At 40.3% G+C, this 18,874-nt stretch overlaps 2 protein-coding genes across 2 annotated transcripts in view; one reads left to right on the forward strand and one right to left on the reverse strand.

Annotated features, from left to right (window-relative positions):
- Positions 1-2,833: 2,833 nt before the first annotated feature.
- LOC117952766 (galactose-specific lectin nattectin-like) lies at positions 2,834-5,505 on the reverse strand. Its single transcript, XM_034885295.1, has 7 exons — positions 5,488-5,505; positions 5,211-5,273; positions 4,447-4,536; positions 3,917-4,051; positions 3,384-3,491; positions 3,178-3,287; positions 2,834-2,995 (listed from the first exon to the last, which is right to left on the reverse strand). Exons 2-6 carry the CDS (start codon positions 5,271-5,273, stop codon positions 3,210-3,212), a joined length of 474 nt encoding a protein of 157 aa, XP_034741186.1. The 5' UTR covers positions 5,488-5,505; the 3' UTR covers positions 2,834-2,995; positions 3,178-3,209.
- Positions 5,506-18,337: 12,832 nt separating this feature from the next.
- Positions 18,338-18,874, forward strand: part of LOC117953078 — a 2,416-nt gene continuing 1,879 nt past the window's right edge. The window contains exons 1-2 of the mRNA XM_034885794.1: positions 18,338-18,350; positions 18,711-18,854. Coding sequence (XP_034741685.1) covers positions 18,338-18,350; positions 18,711-18,854 — 157 coding nt within the window. The remainder of the gene's footprint in view (positions 18,351-18,710; positions 18,855-18,874) is intronic.

Raw genomic sequence — 18,874 nt, forward strand, 5'->3', positions numbered from 1 at the left:
GGTTTCAAGGCCAATCTGGGTCCTGGTCTACGTATCTGTGCACTTAAGAAACGGTAGAATCCTACAGAAGACACAAGTCCTCTGTTTTTACTGGTTTTACTGGTTTTACTGGTTTTGTTGATGCCTCCGAGGCTTTTGACCGAGTTAACCACCACAAGCTGTTTTTAAAGTTGAGCCAAAGAGGAGTACCAAATAGTATAATCTGGATCCTGGTCTGGGTATCCAATCAGAGCACACAGATAAAATGGGGCGATGTCTTCTCTACTCCTTTTAGTGTGGGTAATGGCGTCCGTCGGGGGGGGATACTATCACCGGCCCTCTTTAATATTTACATGGATGACCTGTCTGACCAGCTGAGACAGTGTAAAACAGGATGCATGATGGGTAACATGCTAGTGAACCATCTCATGTATGCAGATGACTTGGCTGTTGTCTCTCCTGGCAGTGGAGGGGGGTTTCAGGAGCTGTTGAATATATGTTCCAATTATGGTGTTGAATTTGAGGTGAAATATAATGCCAAAAAGAGTCTGGTTATGATCTGTAGAGTGAAAGAGGACCAGGACCTTATTTTTCCATCTTTCCATCTTGCAGGGCGAGTGCTAACTGTTGGTTGCAAAATTAAGTATCTGGGTCACATCTTAACAGATCTAATGTCAGATGATGAGGACATGTATAGGCAGCGTCGCATGTTATATATGCAGGCTAACAGGTTAACAGGTTAACATGCTAACATGGTGGCCCGGAAGTTCTCCTGGTGCTCTGACACTGTCAAGATAAACCTCTTTAAAGCATTTTGTCCTGCTTTTTACACAGCGCCCCCTTGTGGGTCAAGTACAAAAAGCCAAGTTTCAATAAGCTGCGGGTCGCTTCTAATGATTGTTTGCGCATTCTACTCAGGAAACCCAGGTGGTGTAGTGCAGGTGGTGTAGTGCAGGTGGTGTAGTGCAGGTGGTGTAGTGCAGGTGGTGTAGTGCAGTTGGATAGTTCTGTCAAGCAGGAGTTATTACTTTCTCCGCTTTACTGAGGAATTTGATGTACAAATTTATTGGTCGCTTGAATTCTTGTTGTAACTCTGTCATTTCACATCTGATGGACCCGAGGTCCCAGCCCCCCTTATGGGATTACTGGTATAGCTGTCTTATTTAATTGGTGTCTGTCTTGTGTATCTGTATCTTCTTGTTGTTGTTGAGGTTGTATTTTATGGACCGTGAGTCTAATAATAAAGGCTATCTATACATGTTGATGCTAAATACACTACTCCGAAGTTCTGTAACCATATATTTCACTAACATTTCTTAGTTACAATAACCACATGACATTCAGTTCTCAGTCCACCAGGTGTCTGTTTATTTCATTTCAAATGGTAATACAGTCATTCATACAAGCATATCCGTCATCTTACCGGCGTCTTCTGCTGTTGTGGTAAAAGCGAGTTTGCTGTTTTCACCGGGGCTTGTAAAGATGGGCGGACTTCTGGGGTTACCGGAAGCGATCCGGTTTAAATGATAGACTATTAATATTGTAAACCTATATAGCCTGTGGTGAGGTTAAGCATGTTTTGATTATATTTATATTACTGTATGTGTTTCATTACTTAGATTAGTATTTTGGGCTGTGTTTAATGCTTTATAGATACTTCCCGCCTGAGCCACCCCTGTAGTGTGTGAGGTAATGGTTCGGTCCATTTCAGGGGTGTGCTGCAGCGCTATTTAATACGGAGGTTTCAGTTAGTCAGGAGGCCTGAATGAAGTAAGAATTAACCCTCTATTGCATGTTGTTGCCACATGGCAACAAATCATGTAAACCATGTAAAACGCATTGGTTTTTGTTTAATTGTGTAAATAGGTCTTTTATTTTGAAGTTGTACTCATTTGATGACTTCAAACACCCACAGAGTCCTGTCCCCCCCCTTTTCCGGACATGTGCCAATATAGTTGTTTTTCTCCATTTTAGAAGCATTTCTTTGAAAAAAACAAAAATTCAACTGTTATCTTGAATAAGTAAGTAGACGAAAGTCTATAGAGAACCTGTGACTATTGTAGCTAATAGTCAATTTGGATACAGCTGTATTTATGTATTTAGTTTGTTGTTTTACCTTTTTTGACTCTTGAGTCTATTTCTTTTCTGGCTTTGAAAGTCTTTAATTTTTATTATTCCTTTTGATATTTTTGCCTTATGGCCTTATTTTTGGATAATAAAAACATCCCATCTTCATTCAAAACCTCATCTCTGACTCCTCTTTCCGGGTACTCACCAGTCAGCGGTTACTCTTAACGTCCACCTACAACAGGGGACTTTTGTCCCTTATAGAAAAGAATAACAGGACCCGACACTGTTTAAGACTATATGCCTTTATTTTTGAATGCTCAGTTGATTATATAGTGAAGGAAATCAGATGAATAAAGAACCCAACACATCAGTTTTAAGAATAAAAAGAAACCAGTTCATTAAACCCGTGGACTATATGAATTATTGATAGTTATTATAAAGTGTTATTACAGTTGCATTCTCCTCTTGGATCACAGAAAGCTCTGATAAAATATACATAAAGATCATCACCACTCATATCTGGTAGGTTTACCTTTGGACAAAGTCAGGTGACCTGTTTCCAATCTTTCTGCTAAGCTAAACTAGCTGTTTCCAGTCTTTATGCTAAACTAAGCTAACATCAGCTTTAGGGAACTTCCTGTTTAGTGTCCACACATGAGAGTTGTATTTATCTGAACAATAACTCTAAGAGAGAAAGAAAAGTGGAAAAGATAGTGTAAAAGTAATGTTTTCTGTATTTCATTTTGTGTTATTTATTTCAGATTAAAAGTCCAATAACTGATATTCCAGCTCAGTGAGCCAGTTTCTGTCTGATTTTAAAACCAAATGTGAACTGTTCCCTAACTCTTCAGATAATTAACAAGTGAAAGTGAGTCATCTGTCAGCAGAGAAATGTTTCTGTCTGCAGAACAAACTGAAAGTTAATCAATGATAGAGATTAGAGATGCATCAATGATAGAGGTTAGAGATAAATCAATGAAAGAGATTAGAGATGCATCAATGATAGAGATTAGAGATGAATCAAGAGATTAGAGATGCATCAATGATAGAGATTAGAGATGCATCAATGATAGAGATTAGAGATGAATCAATGATAGAGATTAGAGATAAATCAATGACAGAGATTAGAGATGTAGTGACATCATGATGGTGTGTCACAGTCACACAGACAGGTTCCTGGAGCATACAAAGGAAGCCTGGTTGTAACACACCCAGTCGTTCCAGTTTCCTGTAGAGAGAGTTAACAACCAACGGAACTGATTACATTTAACCTTTGTATTTTAAAGTGCAACAAAGAACAATATGTTTTAAATATTATCTTTTGTACCTTTAGGCCAGCTCATCACAAGACAGTTCTCCTGTCCTAACCAGTTGTCAGGCTGCCCCTCATTCCAGCTTTTGTAGTTGAATTTGGATCCATCAGACCACATCCACGTACCCTCCTGGAGGAGAAAGACTGGTTGAAGTCAAAGTGAAATCAAGAGTTCTTCTTGTTGTTGTGTGGAATTAATCATGTTATTTTAATTACAAAGAACAGTAATTTTGGACAACATGAGGACAACATGACGACAACATGAGGGTTAAGATTGGAAAAAACATGGTTCAGACTAAAACACAGGGACATGAACACTCATTTACAGGGTGAAAGTCTTGTGTTTTCTCCTTAACTTCTCCGGGGACATGAACTTGACAGCCCCGTGTTTTAGGAGAACCCCCCCTATACAGCAGCAGTCAATGTGCTGCTACTGTAATACATGAAAGACAGATTACAGAGCTTTACATTTCACAGCTACGTATATGAATGCATTCATGACGACCGACTGAGAGACGAGTGACATCACTTCCTGTGTGATGATAAAAGTCTCACCTTCACTGCGTCACTGCCTCCAATCCAGGAGGGGTTCTGGGTTCCGGACACTTTGTTAATGAAGTCTTTGAGGAATGTCTGTTCCTCAGCTGAGCGGATGGAAGCCAGATTCCCTCCAGCAGCGATGCAGAAGGTCTAATGGAGACAATATCATCAGGTTAAAATGTCAAGAAAAACCAAACATAACACAAAATTAACAGATCTCAGGGCAGTTATACAGTCACAGGGGGCATTTCTATACTTTTTATCAGTGGTGGAAGAAGAATTCAAATCCTGTACTGCAGTAGAACTACTAATACCACTCTGTAAGAATACTATATTACAGTAAAAGTAAATATAGGCTACTTAGTTACTGGTTTTAATACTTTAACTGGCTATCTTTTATTAATAATATTGATGTACTTTCAATGCAAGACATTTACTCTAACAGAGTATTTTTACAATGTGGTATTAATACCTAAACTGCAGTAAAGTATTAGAGTACACTGCTATTTAGCATGCATATTTTATGATAGATAGAACTGCTGTACCTCTGCATCGAGCCAGGTCTTTGTCTGGATGTAGAAAGCAAAACAGCGAGAGCCAAACTGAGTCCAATCAGGAGGGCAGGGGGGGGCACCCTGTATGAACAAACACACCAAAACCAATCAGACTAGTCTATATGGACAACTGTTTAGTTAATAATGTTTACTTTATGGGTTATTTCCTCCGCAGCGCTGGGCAGATAGAGCTGCAAGACTACAATCAGCAACGCAACGAGGCAGAGATCCTGTCCTGACCTGGGCCGATGTTCTGTTATAATCACAATAATCTAAATTTATTATAACACAAGACTTTAACAGCCAATGAGATTTAGGTTTTGGGGAGACTGGACTGATGTTCTATTGTTTAGGGTTAATCATATCTAACACACATTTAGCGTTGATGGTATACAATTATGGTTCCTGGAGAACAGGTTTGATCAGCTCACAATTGTCAATTCACATTCATGAGTGCAACTATAACAACAAAAATAGAAAGCTGAGGCTTATTAGTAGCAGAATTAACGATGAACCGCTGTGCAGTTGACTTTAATGTGCTTCAAACAACACAACCAGGAAGTTAACATAACCACGAGTAACTAGCATCATTATGCAAGCATTTGTATCTATAGTTGCTGAACAGATTGTAAACTGTTGTAAAATGTATTTTTACAGTAACTACACACCAAATTTCCATTTTTAATAATGGGACAAAATCCAGACAGTGAGCTGCCAGAACATCTTCCAGATTTATGTTTTAAGAGTGTACTTACATCAGCAGCCAGCAGTCCGCTGGACAGACAGAGCAACACAGAAATCAGACAGACTGATGTCATCTGTGGAAAGACGTTAAAGAAAGTCAACACACTGCATGCTGGGAGATAATGTCAGACAATGAATGACTGCATGGATCATTAATGAGCCATTCATCAAATTAAGATATCCAACTAGTTATATGTGTATTATATATTAAAGGTATATGATTTAGTATTTGTGACGTGTCCTCTGCATAAAGACAGACTAGTTATTAAAATATTGAAATATGAATACCTTTACTGAGGTGCTGCCACAAAGGAGAAGAACAAGCTGATTACTGTCACTGAAAAAATGTCACAGATCTGAATTGCATTATACATTCAATGACAACAAATTAAGTTCAGGTCAACCTGAATACATCATTAATGCATTCTCAAGCTGCAGTCAAGCTGGATCTTTACTCAACAGTAGGAATCTCTGCAATCTAGCATTAACAAAATATATCAAACAATCAGACTAAACAGTCAATGATAATGATGACATCACAGGGAGAAATGTCCATTAAACTCACATCAATCCTGTCTTTGTGCCACCTGGTGTGTTTGGTTTTGGAGGGAAAGGAGAGTCACTTATATACCTTGAAAAGGGGCGTGGTCTTAATCATGATTTATAGTCCATGCGGTGATGCAGGTAGGTATTTAATATTTCACCAATATTTCACAGGGTGTAAATGTCAGGATCAGATGGTGTCTGGGTGTAATGGACACTGTGTGTTTAACAGCGTTGGGTTTAATTTATTCACCACACCGTGACCCAGGATCTCATCATGATGATATCCATTTATTCTCTCTGGTGACCAACATAAATAAACATGACCTCGTTATGATCAAAACAGCCTGCTGCAACTCATACAATACAAACGTTAAGACAACTACAGAACAATCTCAAAATGAAGCTGGCTGTACTAACTCTTAACCCTCATGTTGTCCTATATCAATGTTCTTTTTAATTCCCCAAAATAACATGATTTTTTCAAGTACAAATCTCTACTTTCTTTAATTTTGGGGTGTCTTACTCAATTTTTCACAAATTGCAGTGTTTTTGAAATAGTATTGAGTAAAAGTTGACATATTCCAGTCTGTGATTATCATCAACATCCATTCCTTTAATTTTAGTCTCAATAATTCCTAAGTTCTGCTTTTCTAACTCAAACATTAGGCATAATTTCATATAAATGAGGTTTATTAACCATGAATTACAAAAATAACTGTAAAACTAAAGTTAATAAGTTAGTTTTGTGTTGTGTTCAAACGTAAAAAAAGTGACAAAACATTGAAAAAAGTGTCCAAAAAGTGTTCATTTTCAGTTTTGATGGGAAGACAACACAAGGGTTAATACTTAGAAAACAATCCAGTGGCATTAAGCTGTGGATATCAATGGGTAGAGAAGTTAGGACAGACATTAGAACATTGTAGGGAAAGTAAATATAAATTATACAAGAAATAATGGGGTGAATTCAGATAATGAATGAGACACAAATAAACTACTTTCACCTCTCCCAAACGAGAAAACAAAAAGGGGAGAGTCTACTAGACTAGAGTCTAAGTCAAGTCTCAAGTCTCTGAGCTAGAGTCTAAGTCTCGTCTCTGAGCTTTTGGCTTTTTTCCTTTCCTTAATTGTGTTATATATCTTTTTTCTGCATATAATAGGTTTACAAGGTGAAGAAGACAAAGTCTCCCCCAAAGGTACTACTACTACTAGGGAGTGTTCATTATATATTTAAGGGGCAAGCTGAGGAGTTTTGGGATGCTTTGTCAAAATAGACCTGACCCCCCCTTTGCCGGTGATTCATTTTTAATGACCCTCTAAAGTCATTCAGAAATAAGACACGACCCCCCCAACAATTTCTTGATGCCCTATCTCCTGGTTTGTTCTTAGCAAAGACGTCCAGACAACCATTGTTTTTACAACCATGAACTACATGACTTCACCACTGATTTCTCCTCTCACACATTCTCACACATTCCCCCCCCCCCCCCCCCCCCCCCCCCCCCCCCCCCCCCCCCCCCCCCCCCCCCCCCCCCCCCCCCGTTAGGTTGGCGTTTCAGTAGATTTACTAACCCATGTTTTTGTGGAAACACAATAAAAACAGATACTAAATGCACAGTTCCTGCTTTACTGCATTACTTCAATACTAAGTTTCTTCTCTAGAGAAAACTCAGCTTCCAGTGTGCAAATTGGTGTCCATTACCACGGACGGTGCGCCCGCGATGGTTGGCCGCTCGAAGCGATTTATTGCCAAATGCAGGGAGAATGATGCCTTCCCCGACTTCCTCAATCACCACTGCATAATACACCAACAAGCATTATGCACAACAATGCTCAACATGAACCTCAACATCTCAACATCAACTGTTCCACCTGAACCCGTCTGGAGTGGAGGATGAGATCCTGAAACTGTTCCACCTGAACCCGTCTGGAGTGGAGGATGAGATCCTGAAACTGCTTCACCTGAACCCGTCTGGAGTGGAGGATGAGATCCTGACACTGTTCCACCTGAACGCGTCTGGAGTGGAGGATGAGATCCTGACACTGTTTCACCTGAACGCGTCCGGAGTGGAGGATGAGATCCTGACACTGTTTCACCTGACCGCGTCCGGAGTGGAGGATGAGATCCTGACACTGTTCCACCTGAACCCGTCTGGAGTGGAGGATGAGATCCTGACACTGTTTCACCTGAACGCGTCTGGAGTGGAGGATGAGATCCTGACACTGTTCCACCTGAACCCGTCTGGAGTGGAGGATGAGATCCTGACACTGTTTCACCTGAACCCGTCTGGAGTGGAGGATGAGATCCTGACACTGTTCCACCTGAACCCGTCTGGAGTGGAGGATGAGATCCTGACACTGTTTCACCTGAACCCGTCTGGAGTGGAGGATGAGATCCTGACACTGTTCCACCTGAACCCGTCTGGAGTGGAGGATGAGATCCTGACACTGTTCCACCTGAATCCGTCTGGAGTGGAGGATGAGATCCTGACACTGTTTCACCTGAACGCGCCTGGAGTGGAGGATGAGATCCTGACACTGTTTCACCTGAACGCGCCTGGAGTGGAGGATGAGATCCTGACACTGCAAGCTGACATTGAGCTCAAATCTAGGACTGGAACTCGCTGACAGAGGAAAAGTACCCCAACATGAGGAAATGTGCTACCTCCTTGACCACATTGTTCGGCTCCACTTATTTATGCTAATCAGCCTTTTCCCACACAAAGATTATCAAGTCCAAATACCGTTCCACCATGACTGATGATCATTTGGAAATGTGCTTGAGGCTGGCTATCAGCAGCTACTGCCCGGACTATGCATCCCTGGCTGATTCCATTCAGGGCAAGTCGTCAGAGTGAGGTGATAACAAGAACATGTACAGTTGTATTGTGTGTATGGGTTATTGCAGTTATGCAAGGTATACCAACTTATGTTGTACATATAATTTTCAATATATTTATCATAAATATATGCTTTTGCATTTTTATAGTAGGTAGATCATTTTGACTTGGTCATTTTAAAAGTAGCTCGCAAGCTTAAAAGTGTGGTCACCCCTGTTCTACACAGACAGCATGTAGTTGTGTTTGTAATTAGTCCAAATTATTTTACACATGCGGCCTTGATAGAATCCAACATACCGTCAGGTACTCGCCAGCCTCCTGCAGATACAACACAAACAAGTGGGACGTTTGAGCTCATTGAACCTGAAAAAGACTCAAGTAGAAGCCTGTGCTACTTGTTTTTGTCTCATTCGTGCATGCACAGAATTCAACACAGAGCTAAAGACACAGAAACAAAGACATAGAAACTTTGCCAGGACACGCTTACACTCTGTTATTGGAACAGTGACAACTTTTTCTCAATGGAGGTTTAGTTAGATGGTCAAACACACCAATGCACATATCATATCCGTGTTTAGATATAATATCTGTGTTGGCATGTTTCAACAAGTCACCACGGATATCATATCGGAAATCATATCTAATACCATATCGGAAATCATATCTAATATCATATCGGAAATCATATCTAATATCATATCCATGTTGACCAGATAAAACTTGTATACGTGTCCCTGCTGAACACATGACTGGTTGGAGTGGTTTGCCAGCTGATGTGAAGGAAGGTGGTTTCTACACACACATAGACAATGATAAAAGTAGCACTTTGAGGGTTTTAGGGTGGTTGGGTCAAACAACACAGGACTTTCCCCCAGGAGACCAGGGTTCTGGTCCCACTTGTCCCATCTCCCCATCCAGAACCCTGACTAAGTGGTTTTACTCTTCATAATGAGCAATGAGGCCAGAGGGGTATGAATATGGCCAAGTTGGCTCAGTTGGCGCACATATATGTAGAGTTGCATGCCTCTACCAAAAGGTCCAGGGTTCGTTTCCAACCTGGGACTATGTCCTGCATGCATTCCCCCTCTTTTTCCCTTTCTCCCCTAACTGTCCTGTCCATTAAAGGTTGAAAAAAAAGAAAGATGCAAAATAGCTCAACAATAAGTTGCTCAACAACCAGTAAGACACAAAACAACAGCAAAGAAACACAAATTGAATATAAGTTGTTGTATATCACAATAACGACATAACTTGCAATAAATAAAATTGTTATCCGTTCTTCTGCTTTCAGTATTCTGTTAAAATATCACAAATTTCTAGTTGAATTTGAAGCAAGTGAAAGGAGACAATTTCCAACCTTCTTTTATTGAACAAATTGAACATTGAATTGAATATATAAAGCACAAATAAAAAGAGAATGACATTTCAGATCAGTGTATATGATGGTATAGAATGTGCTTAAGGCCAACAGATTTGGACTATAACGGCCAAAACTTTCTCTGGGCAGGCGTGCCCCAGACCCCCCCACACTTGTTAAATGTGTCCCAGACCCCCCCACACTTGTTAAATGTGTCCCAGACCCCCCCACACTAGTTAAATGTACGCAGGTCTCCCATTGGGCGAGGTGCAGCAGTCAAGCACTATGGAACGATTTATACATGTGTTTTCATTAGTCATAAATAACAAATAGGCTTGTTGGAATCCATGACTTTGGAGAGATAAATGAAGAAGGAGCTTTCATTAGAAATCCTCCTACTGGGCGTCTAACACCACCGCAGTTGTCCTCATAACAGCCGATGATACAGCCGACGAGAGGAGGTCCATCTGGCTAAGTGGAGTCACCAAAACAACCAAGACCTCAACAACTAAGACCAAGGATGTGATGATAGATTTCAGCCGGTCAGGTTGTCCTGAACCTCCCACTCTCTGCAGGACAGAGGCCGACTGGAAAAGAAAGCCAGCACCCCTCAACACTGCCTGTTCTCACCCCTCCCCTCCGAGAGTGGGCGCGGAGATTAACGAATCGTCTTCTTTCCGAGAGCTGTAGAGACTGCAATTTCAGTTCATTTCTCTTTTAGTCACAAATAAATGGGCTGTCGAAATAAGATGAAAATGTCAATCTTAAAAATATCAAAAACTTAAAAAAAAAACATAAAAAAGGCACCCATAATATTTTAAAAGTGGCAAAATTGTTGGAAAAAGCGATAATAATGTTGAAAAAAAGTGACCAAAACGTTTTTTTATTTTTCATTGTTGATAGGACAACACAAGGGTTAAGCAAGTTGATATTGCAATGACGATGTAAAAAAAACATTTATTGTGCAGCTGTATTCGTCTTAAGACCCCAAAAAAGAGACCGAACCAATCAAAACAACAGCAGAGAGACAAAATGACGTGAAGGGAAAAATAAAGAAAGATTTAAGTAGATTTTTAACTTTGGAGCTTCAAGGTATTAACAGGGGATTAACAAGGTCTCAATTCTCTATTTCTCTGAACCTGCTGTTAATATATAAATTATTATTATTATGATTATCATTATTATTATTCTCTAACAGATGAGTTTTTAAGGTGAACATGATTCCTTAAAATACATCCTGAAAAGTGTGGGTGTGTGTGTGTGTGTGTGTGTGTGTGTGTGTGTGTGTGTGTGTGTGTGTGTGTGTGTGTGTGTGTGTGTGTGGCAGGTCTCAGCTTTCCAAAGGGGGGTACGACAAAGTATTAACTCTGCAAGGGGCCATTTTCTTGTTTTCTGTTATTTTGAAAGTGTAAATGATGAAAATAAATCTCACTTTTTGTGACATATTATATGAATGTCTAATCTGTCATTTGATGCCTTTTGGAGATTTTTCCATCTTTTCTTGACTTCTTTATGCACATTAATACACATTCTTACCTCCCTTCAAACACCACTGTATTTATATAGGCTACTAATATATACATACTAATATATCTATAAAGTAATATATTTGTACACTAATATATTTATATACTAATATATCTATATACTAAGTCTAGTATGGATGTGTTATTATTTAATCTGCTATAGATAGAGGGTAGAGAAAGAAGAAGGAAGGGAAGAAAAGAAAGAAAGACTGTGTAAATGTGTGTATGTGTGTAGGCATCTGTGTCTATGATGTGTAATAAGTGAAGCAGAACATTTTATATTAACCAAAGGATAAAAGTAAAGGAAAAAGTCTCCTTCTCCTTTCTAAACATGGGAATTTTTTGTTTAAATGACTTTCAATTTTGGAAAATTGTGAAGAAGTACATGACCTTATTTGTCCGTTGTTTTAATTATATATATGTATGCATGAATGTATGTATATATGTTCTTTTATTTTAATGTTTTACATGTTCAAATAAAATATTAAACTATGTGTGTGTATGTGTGTGTGTATGTATGTGTATGTGAATGTATGTGTGTGTGTATGTGTGTGTGTGAATCAATATTTTGATCACCAATCAATTTAAGTGGAGCTGTAGTTGAGTTGCATGTGAAAGACGGTCTGATGATGTTCCCACGGCAATGAGACGGTGCTAGCGTTAATCTGATGAAACATGTCAGAAACCACAGTCCTACAATCTGTCTTGTGTGTGTGCAGCTTCTTATCACAGCATCAGTTCAGAGACATTCAGTTCAGAGACATTGAGTTCAGAGACAATCAGTTCAGAGACATTGAGTTCAGAGACAATCAGTTCAGAGACATTGAGTTCAGAGACAATCAGTTCAGAGACATTGAGATCAGAGACATTCAGTTCAGAGACATTGAGATCAGAGACATTCAGTTCAGAGACATTGAGTTCAGAGACAATCAGTTCAGAGACATTGAGATCAGAGACGTCCCCATCAGTCCGCAGAGTGGACACGTCATCTTTAATGGAGCCATCAGAGACACAGAGACACACAATCACACACTTACTACTTTAGTTCTGTCAAAATTCATCCTGAGAGGACGTGTGTGTGTGTGTGTGTGTGTGTGTGTTAATGTGTATGTGTGTATGTGTCTGTATGTGTTTTTGTGTATGTCTGTATGTGTGTGTGTGTGTGTGTGTGAGAATGTGTGTGTATATGTGTGTGTGTAAATGTGTGTATGTGTGTCTGTTTGTTTCTGTGTGTGTGTGTGTGTGTGTGTATGTGTCTGTGTGTGTGTGTGTGTTTCTGTGTGTGAATGTGTATATGTGTGTCTGTGTGTTTGTGTATTTGTATGTGTGTATGTTTGTGTGTCTCTGTGTGTGTGTGTATTTGTATGTGTATATGTGTTTGAATGTGTATATGTGTGTGTGTTTGTCTGTGTGTTTGTGAATTTGTATGTGTGTATGTTTGTGTGTCTCTGTGTGTGTGTGTATTTGTATGTGTGTGTGTGTGTCTGTGTGTTTGTGTGTCTGTGTGTGTATGTGTGTATGTATGTGTGTGTGTGTCTGTGTGTGTGCGTGTATTTGTATGTGTGTATGTATGTGTGTGTGTGTCTGTGTGTGTGTGTGTATTTGTATGTATGTATGTGTGTAGGTGTCTGTGTGCGTGTATTTGTATGTGTGTATGTATGTGTGTGTGTGTCTGTGTGTGCAAACACATAAACTCATACAACGTGACACAACGTGTGCTGGATGGGAGCAATGTCTGGCCAAGGAGGCTGCAACAGCCTACAACCAAGTTGGCCGCCAGTCTAAAACTACAACACCCAGGTCAGTGTCAGTGAGATACAGCTGCCAGCAGTCCAGCAGGTGACTGGAGTTCAACGAGGCAGGGACCAAGACAAATATATAGTGCTTTTATTTATTTGTTTCTTGTTTACACACAAGACAAGGAAAAGTGTGTATGGGTCCAACAGGTGAGACGTTGAATGACCGGGTTCATTCAGCACTCACATTACATCACACTACATGACATGGATCCAGTAAAGCTCCGCCTCTTCCTGTATGAGACCCAACCTGAGGACATAACATGTGATGATCAGAGCAGAGAGCAGACAGACGGGAAGACGGACGCAGAGAGACCACGTCCACCTGGACATGGATCACCTGCTGCAGCTGCTGCTGCTGTGGAGCTCAGGTACCACTCTGCTTTAAACACACACTTGAAATTTCATGCTTTTTTCACCTACATTTTTACCAAAACAAAAAAGTGATGCAGTTACTACATCCTTTGGCCCTCTGGGATGATCCTGAGGTCATTGGGAAGTTAACAGTGTCAGTTTTTTGTTCCTTTCAGTGTGACACTAGGCCTCACTGACACAGAGCTACAGAGGTTAGAAGACCGAATTTAATTTTCCGTCCAAGTAAAGCATCTGTAAAATGATTAAAAAACACTACTGTGAGCATATTACCTGGTCTGTATACAAAACCTTGACAACATGTCTCAACTTAAAACAGAAAAAATCCAGAAGGAAAACACTAAAAAAATGGATATTTTATGAAGTTATTTCTACAAATATGTCTGTGCATTTTTCTTATTTCCAAAAAAGTGCAAAAATAAAAAACTTCTCAAATGAAAAAACCCATCCACATACCTAAATTAACTCTAATTTATAGAATTAAACATCATCTCTTCTGATAATTCATTGATTCTTTATTCAAACATTTCATATTCACATTTCAATCTTTAAATCAGAGACAGAAAAGACAAAAGAGAAAATGGATTTAGTCGAATAGTTAGAATCCCTCAGATTTTCACCAAATCAAACCAGGTTTCTGATTGTTGGCAATGAAGACGGATTTTTGTTAAAATGTTTTTCTGAACATCAATGACATTCACTTTGATAACTAAAACAGATACACAACACACCATGTAGACAGGGTGTATATATTTTGAGTCAGTTGTTATTTCTGCAACATCCAACCTTTCATTTCATTTTTTCACTTATTTGTTTATTTGAAAAGGGACAATGTACACTGATCAACATTCAAAGCAAATGCAAGCGTACCCGAGTTAGCCAGTTAGGCTAGTTTTCATCGGCAGTCCCCTAGCCAGATGTTATTAGGCATCCTAAAATAATAAACAGTTACAATACAATGAAGATATTTATACAATAGACAAAAGATTAAAAATTACAATGTTAAATCGCAACAATCGAATAAACAAGATAAGCAAATCAAATCTAAAATAGATGATAGAGTTGTTGTTGGTGGATGGGACCAGCGTCAGTGTTGACACGGTTGATTCTTAACATTACTCTTAATGAGTAATAGGATGGGGACTGTCTAATTACCGGTGGTACCGAGTGATGTCATGCTGTAAATGAGAAGACAGCCTGGCTGGATGCAGATGTTCTGAGTGGGATTGTGCAGTCCCTCCTTGCTGCACCTCTGGTAACTCTGTTTGCATTTGAGTTAAAGTTGATGAGGCCAGACAAAGGAGGAGGAGCTAAACTGTGCATGATCTTATAAGCTAAGCAGACCTTAACGCTAACTATTAAACCAACCACTGAACTAATGATGACATAAATTATGTATAAGTATAACTTTACTCATCATCAGAACCAGAATCTGCAGACAGTTTTCAGAGAGGATCCAGAATGGGGGGGGGGGGGGTAATCAATACAGCGTAGTATTGCAGTATTTTCAGTGGCAATACTGCATCGATACACAGGCGCCAAGTATGGATCTTTTATTATATATTATACATATTATATATGTGTTGGTCAGTTTGTCCCATTCTGCAGCGATAACATTGAAGTGAGATGAACTAACAGAGAAATGTTTCTTTTTAGATGAAACAGATGTTGATAAGTTTCCTTCTGGTGACGTCATTTGAAATCGGGAAAAATTAGAAGTTGAATAAAAAGTTGTAAAATGCAACATATCGCAGAATATTGCAATAGGTTTAAAATTGCAATAATTTCATTTTGTGGCGTAAATATTGTGATGACTGTGTATCGGGAGGAGTCTGGTGATCCCCCCCTAGTCCAGAATGGGAGGGGGGGGGGGGGGGGGGGGGGGGGGGATTTAATATGTGGAGTTTAGGTTTTATGTTTTAAATGTGTTTAAGTCTGTGTGAAATTCTGCAGAGTAACATCCTGTCGTCCTGCTGATAATCAGTAATCATCCGCGTGGTTTTTATCGATAAGCGGGAATCTCTGCAGAAAGTTTCACGGTGACCCCCCCCATGCATCATGTGATTGGTGCTACTGAATGTGAGTTGATCACGTTAATATCTGTGTCTCCTGTTCTCTCTCCTGCAGCCGGATCTCAGCTGATTGTTAGCTGAATGCTAACGCTAACACAGCACTTCCTGCTGCTGCTTCACATTAAAACACCCTCAACTGGACAAACACAGGAGGCTTTTATTGTGAAGTAGTTACAGGAAACAGTCTGGTCTAAACACGTCTTTAGTTTGTTCAGCTGTGTATGTGTGTGTGTGTGTGTGTGTGTGTGTGGTATGTACAGTGTGTGTGTAATATGTGTAGTGTTTGTGTGTGTGTGTGTGGTATGTAGAATGTGTGTGTAATATATATATAGTGTGTGTGTGTGAGTGTGGTATGTATAGTGTGTGTATGTGTGTGTGTGTGTGGTATGTATAGTGTGTGTGTTATGCATAGTGTGTGTGTGTGTGTATGTATAGTGTGTGTGTGTGTGTGTGTTTGTATAGTGTGTGTGTGTGTTTGTGTGTGTGTGTGTGTGCGTGCATGTATATGTACAAAGTGTTTGCCTGTGTGTATGGAATGTATCGTGTGTCTGTGTTTGTGTGTGTGTTATGTATTGTGTGTGTGTGTGTGTGTGTGTGTGTGTGTGTGTGTGTGCGTGCGTTATGTGTATAGAGTGTGTGTGTGATACCAATACCAATATTCTTACTTTCATACATGATTAAAATAATGTGTTTATATCTGCAGTGACTTTTACCAAAACATATATGGAGGAATGAGCCATGAGGTAAGAACAGGTGACTACATTATTAGGATCAAGTGTAAAAGTAGGAATATTATGTGACAATTGCACGGCATTAAAATCAATAACCTGAAATACCCCACCCACAACAACCCAGATAAGTTATTGACCCCCCCTCCCACAGTCTCTGGAGCCTATTGCTTTTAGTCTGTCAGTGTTTTCTTCTTCAAAGATGGACTGTACTAATGAGCACGGCTGGTTTTTAGTATCTAAACCTGGGTCCATGTGCAGTAATGTCCCTGCAGCTGATGTAGTGCCTCAGGTGTTGTGGCCGTAGAGTCGGTGGACCAGATTAAAGTCTACTCCAATCAGAGTGACTCCTTTCCCTTGTGTCATCATTATATCCATCAGTGGAGACACCACTCGTTTTTAATCCAACCCAGTTGTCATGATGCTTTCCTTTACTATTAGTTCACTGAGGAGTTTCTGAGCTGCTAGAAGGTTCTTCACAGAACAACCTGAGAGAGGTTGTTGTGTCCACGGCTGTGATCCAATCACGCTGCTTCATACTGATGTTTAGCTTCTGGTTTCTCCTCAGGACTCCAGGCTGAAGGAGGACTCACCTCAACAGGTACACAAGGACAGAAAAGACTAAGACAGAATCGGCATTTACAGTTTCAGCTTTTTTAAATGAATCAACTCATTTTGCTGATGTCTCTCTGGTTTCTGTTCAGAGTCTGTCCGGTTGGTGGGGGGGGGGGGCAGTTGCTGTGCAGGGACGCTAGAGGTGAAATATAAAGGAGAATGGAGTCCAGTGGGTTACTCTGCCTGGACCCTGAAGGCAGCAGCTGCTGTCTGCAGAGAGTCAAACTGTGGCTCTGCTGTTTCTGTGGAGAGAGAAGAGTCCTCATACCGTTCTGTATGGTGGATCAGGTCTGACTGTGTTGTGTCTGCATCTGCTCTGAGGGAATGTGCAACATTAATGTCCTCTTCCTCTTCCTTTTTGCCCGTCCTTAATCTCACCTGCTCAGGTAAGCCCGTCCCCATGGTGGGATGACTTACAGCTGTAATTTTGTAACTTTAAATGAAGTTAGCAAACAGAATCAGAATCAGAATCAGCTTTATTCGCCAGGTATGAGGACATACGAGGGATTTTTCTTTGAAGCATTGTTGCTCACACTGTGCTTACACACAAAACAACCAAAACAAAAAATATACACACTGATATATACACATTATCAATGAAGAGATCAATAAAATTCTTTAAATATGGAGCATAGTGCAAAGATACTAGGATAAATAGTATTATGTTATTATATTACAATATGAACAGTATGAACATTATGGACAGTTCTGAAATAAAAAAAATAGAACGATGAATGAATATTAAATAAGAGAGATGTGAGAATGGGAATGATGAACAATACTAAATAAGTGGAATAATAAGTGGAACCAGTGAACCGGTGCTGTAGAAACAGTGATTACTGGGTTATTGACCAGAATTGAACCTGACACTGACGGTAAAGCAGTAAAACCCAGAGCAGAGCTAGACCCTGACCTCATGGCAGTGGAAGTTACCCGTTAGCTACTCTATATTCTTGACGTGCTACTTCCAGGATTGCTGCGGTGCTGCAGGACATTCAGTCGGAGGCATGTATCTTCTGTTTCCTTCCTCTTTCTTTCTGTTTACATTTAAATAACAGTGGATTTTTGAGGACTGTGGTTACCTGGTCCTCAGATCTCTGCAGGGTAAATGCAGACAGCTAGATAGACTATCTGCCCAATCTGATGACTATGGTGACTTGGTCCTTAGATCTCTGCCAATCAGTTTTATGTTTGGCATGACTAGCAGCAGCTCTGTGCTGAGTTTAGCAATTGTTCAACTTGTATTTACCTTCACATCAGCAGCAACAACAGAACGTTTAGTGGACACAATGAGGATGCCTGGTAACCCACAAACACCCTGGTGGACACCGGTGGTCAGGGAAGCCGTCCGAATGAAGAAGGAGTCTTTTTGGGATATGTTATCCCAGAGGACTCTGGAGGCAGTTGGAGGCAGTACACAGCGCCGGCTTGACTGACACAAATGTTGTGTCTATTTGCACATTTCTATTGACTTTAAATTCTATCGCGTCCCCAAATTTCCACTTTCCCCGGGCGGTATAAAGATAAGTTCTGGTGTTAGTGATGATCTTCTGTTGGAGCGGTGCTGAGTCCAGTCTGAATCAGTGAGCTGTTGTTTGATGTCAGCTTGTTCTGCGTCTGGTGTCTTTTCTCTCTCTCTGTTACCTTCTATCCTCTCTCCAGACTCTGTCCGGCTGGAGGATGGGACCAGTTTGTGCTCAGGCAGACTGGAGGTGAAGACTAACCAGTCTACCCAGCGCTGGTTCTCGGTGTGTGAACAGGACTTTGACCAGCAGGATGCAGAGGTGGTCTGCAGGGAGCTTGGCTGTGGGGCTCCTTCAGTCCTC

The sequence above is a fragment of the Etheostoma cragini genome, chromosome 11 (assembly GCF_013103735.1).
Source record: "Etheostoma cragini isolate CJK2018 chromosome 11, CSU_Ecrag_1.0, whole genome shotgun sequence".
Taxonomy (NCBI): domain Eukaryota; kingdom Metazoa; phylum Chordata; class Actinopteri; order Perciformes; family Percidae; genus Etheostoma; species Etheostoma cragini.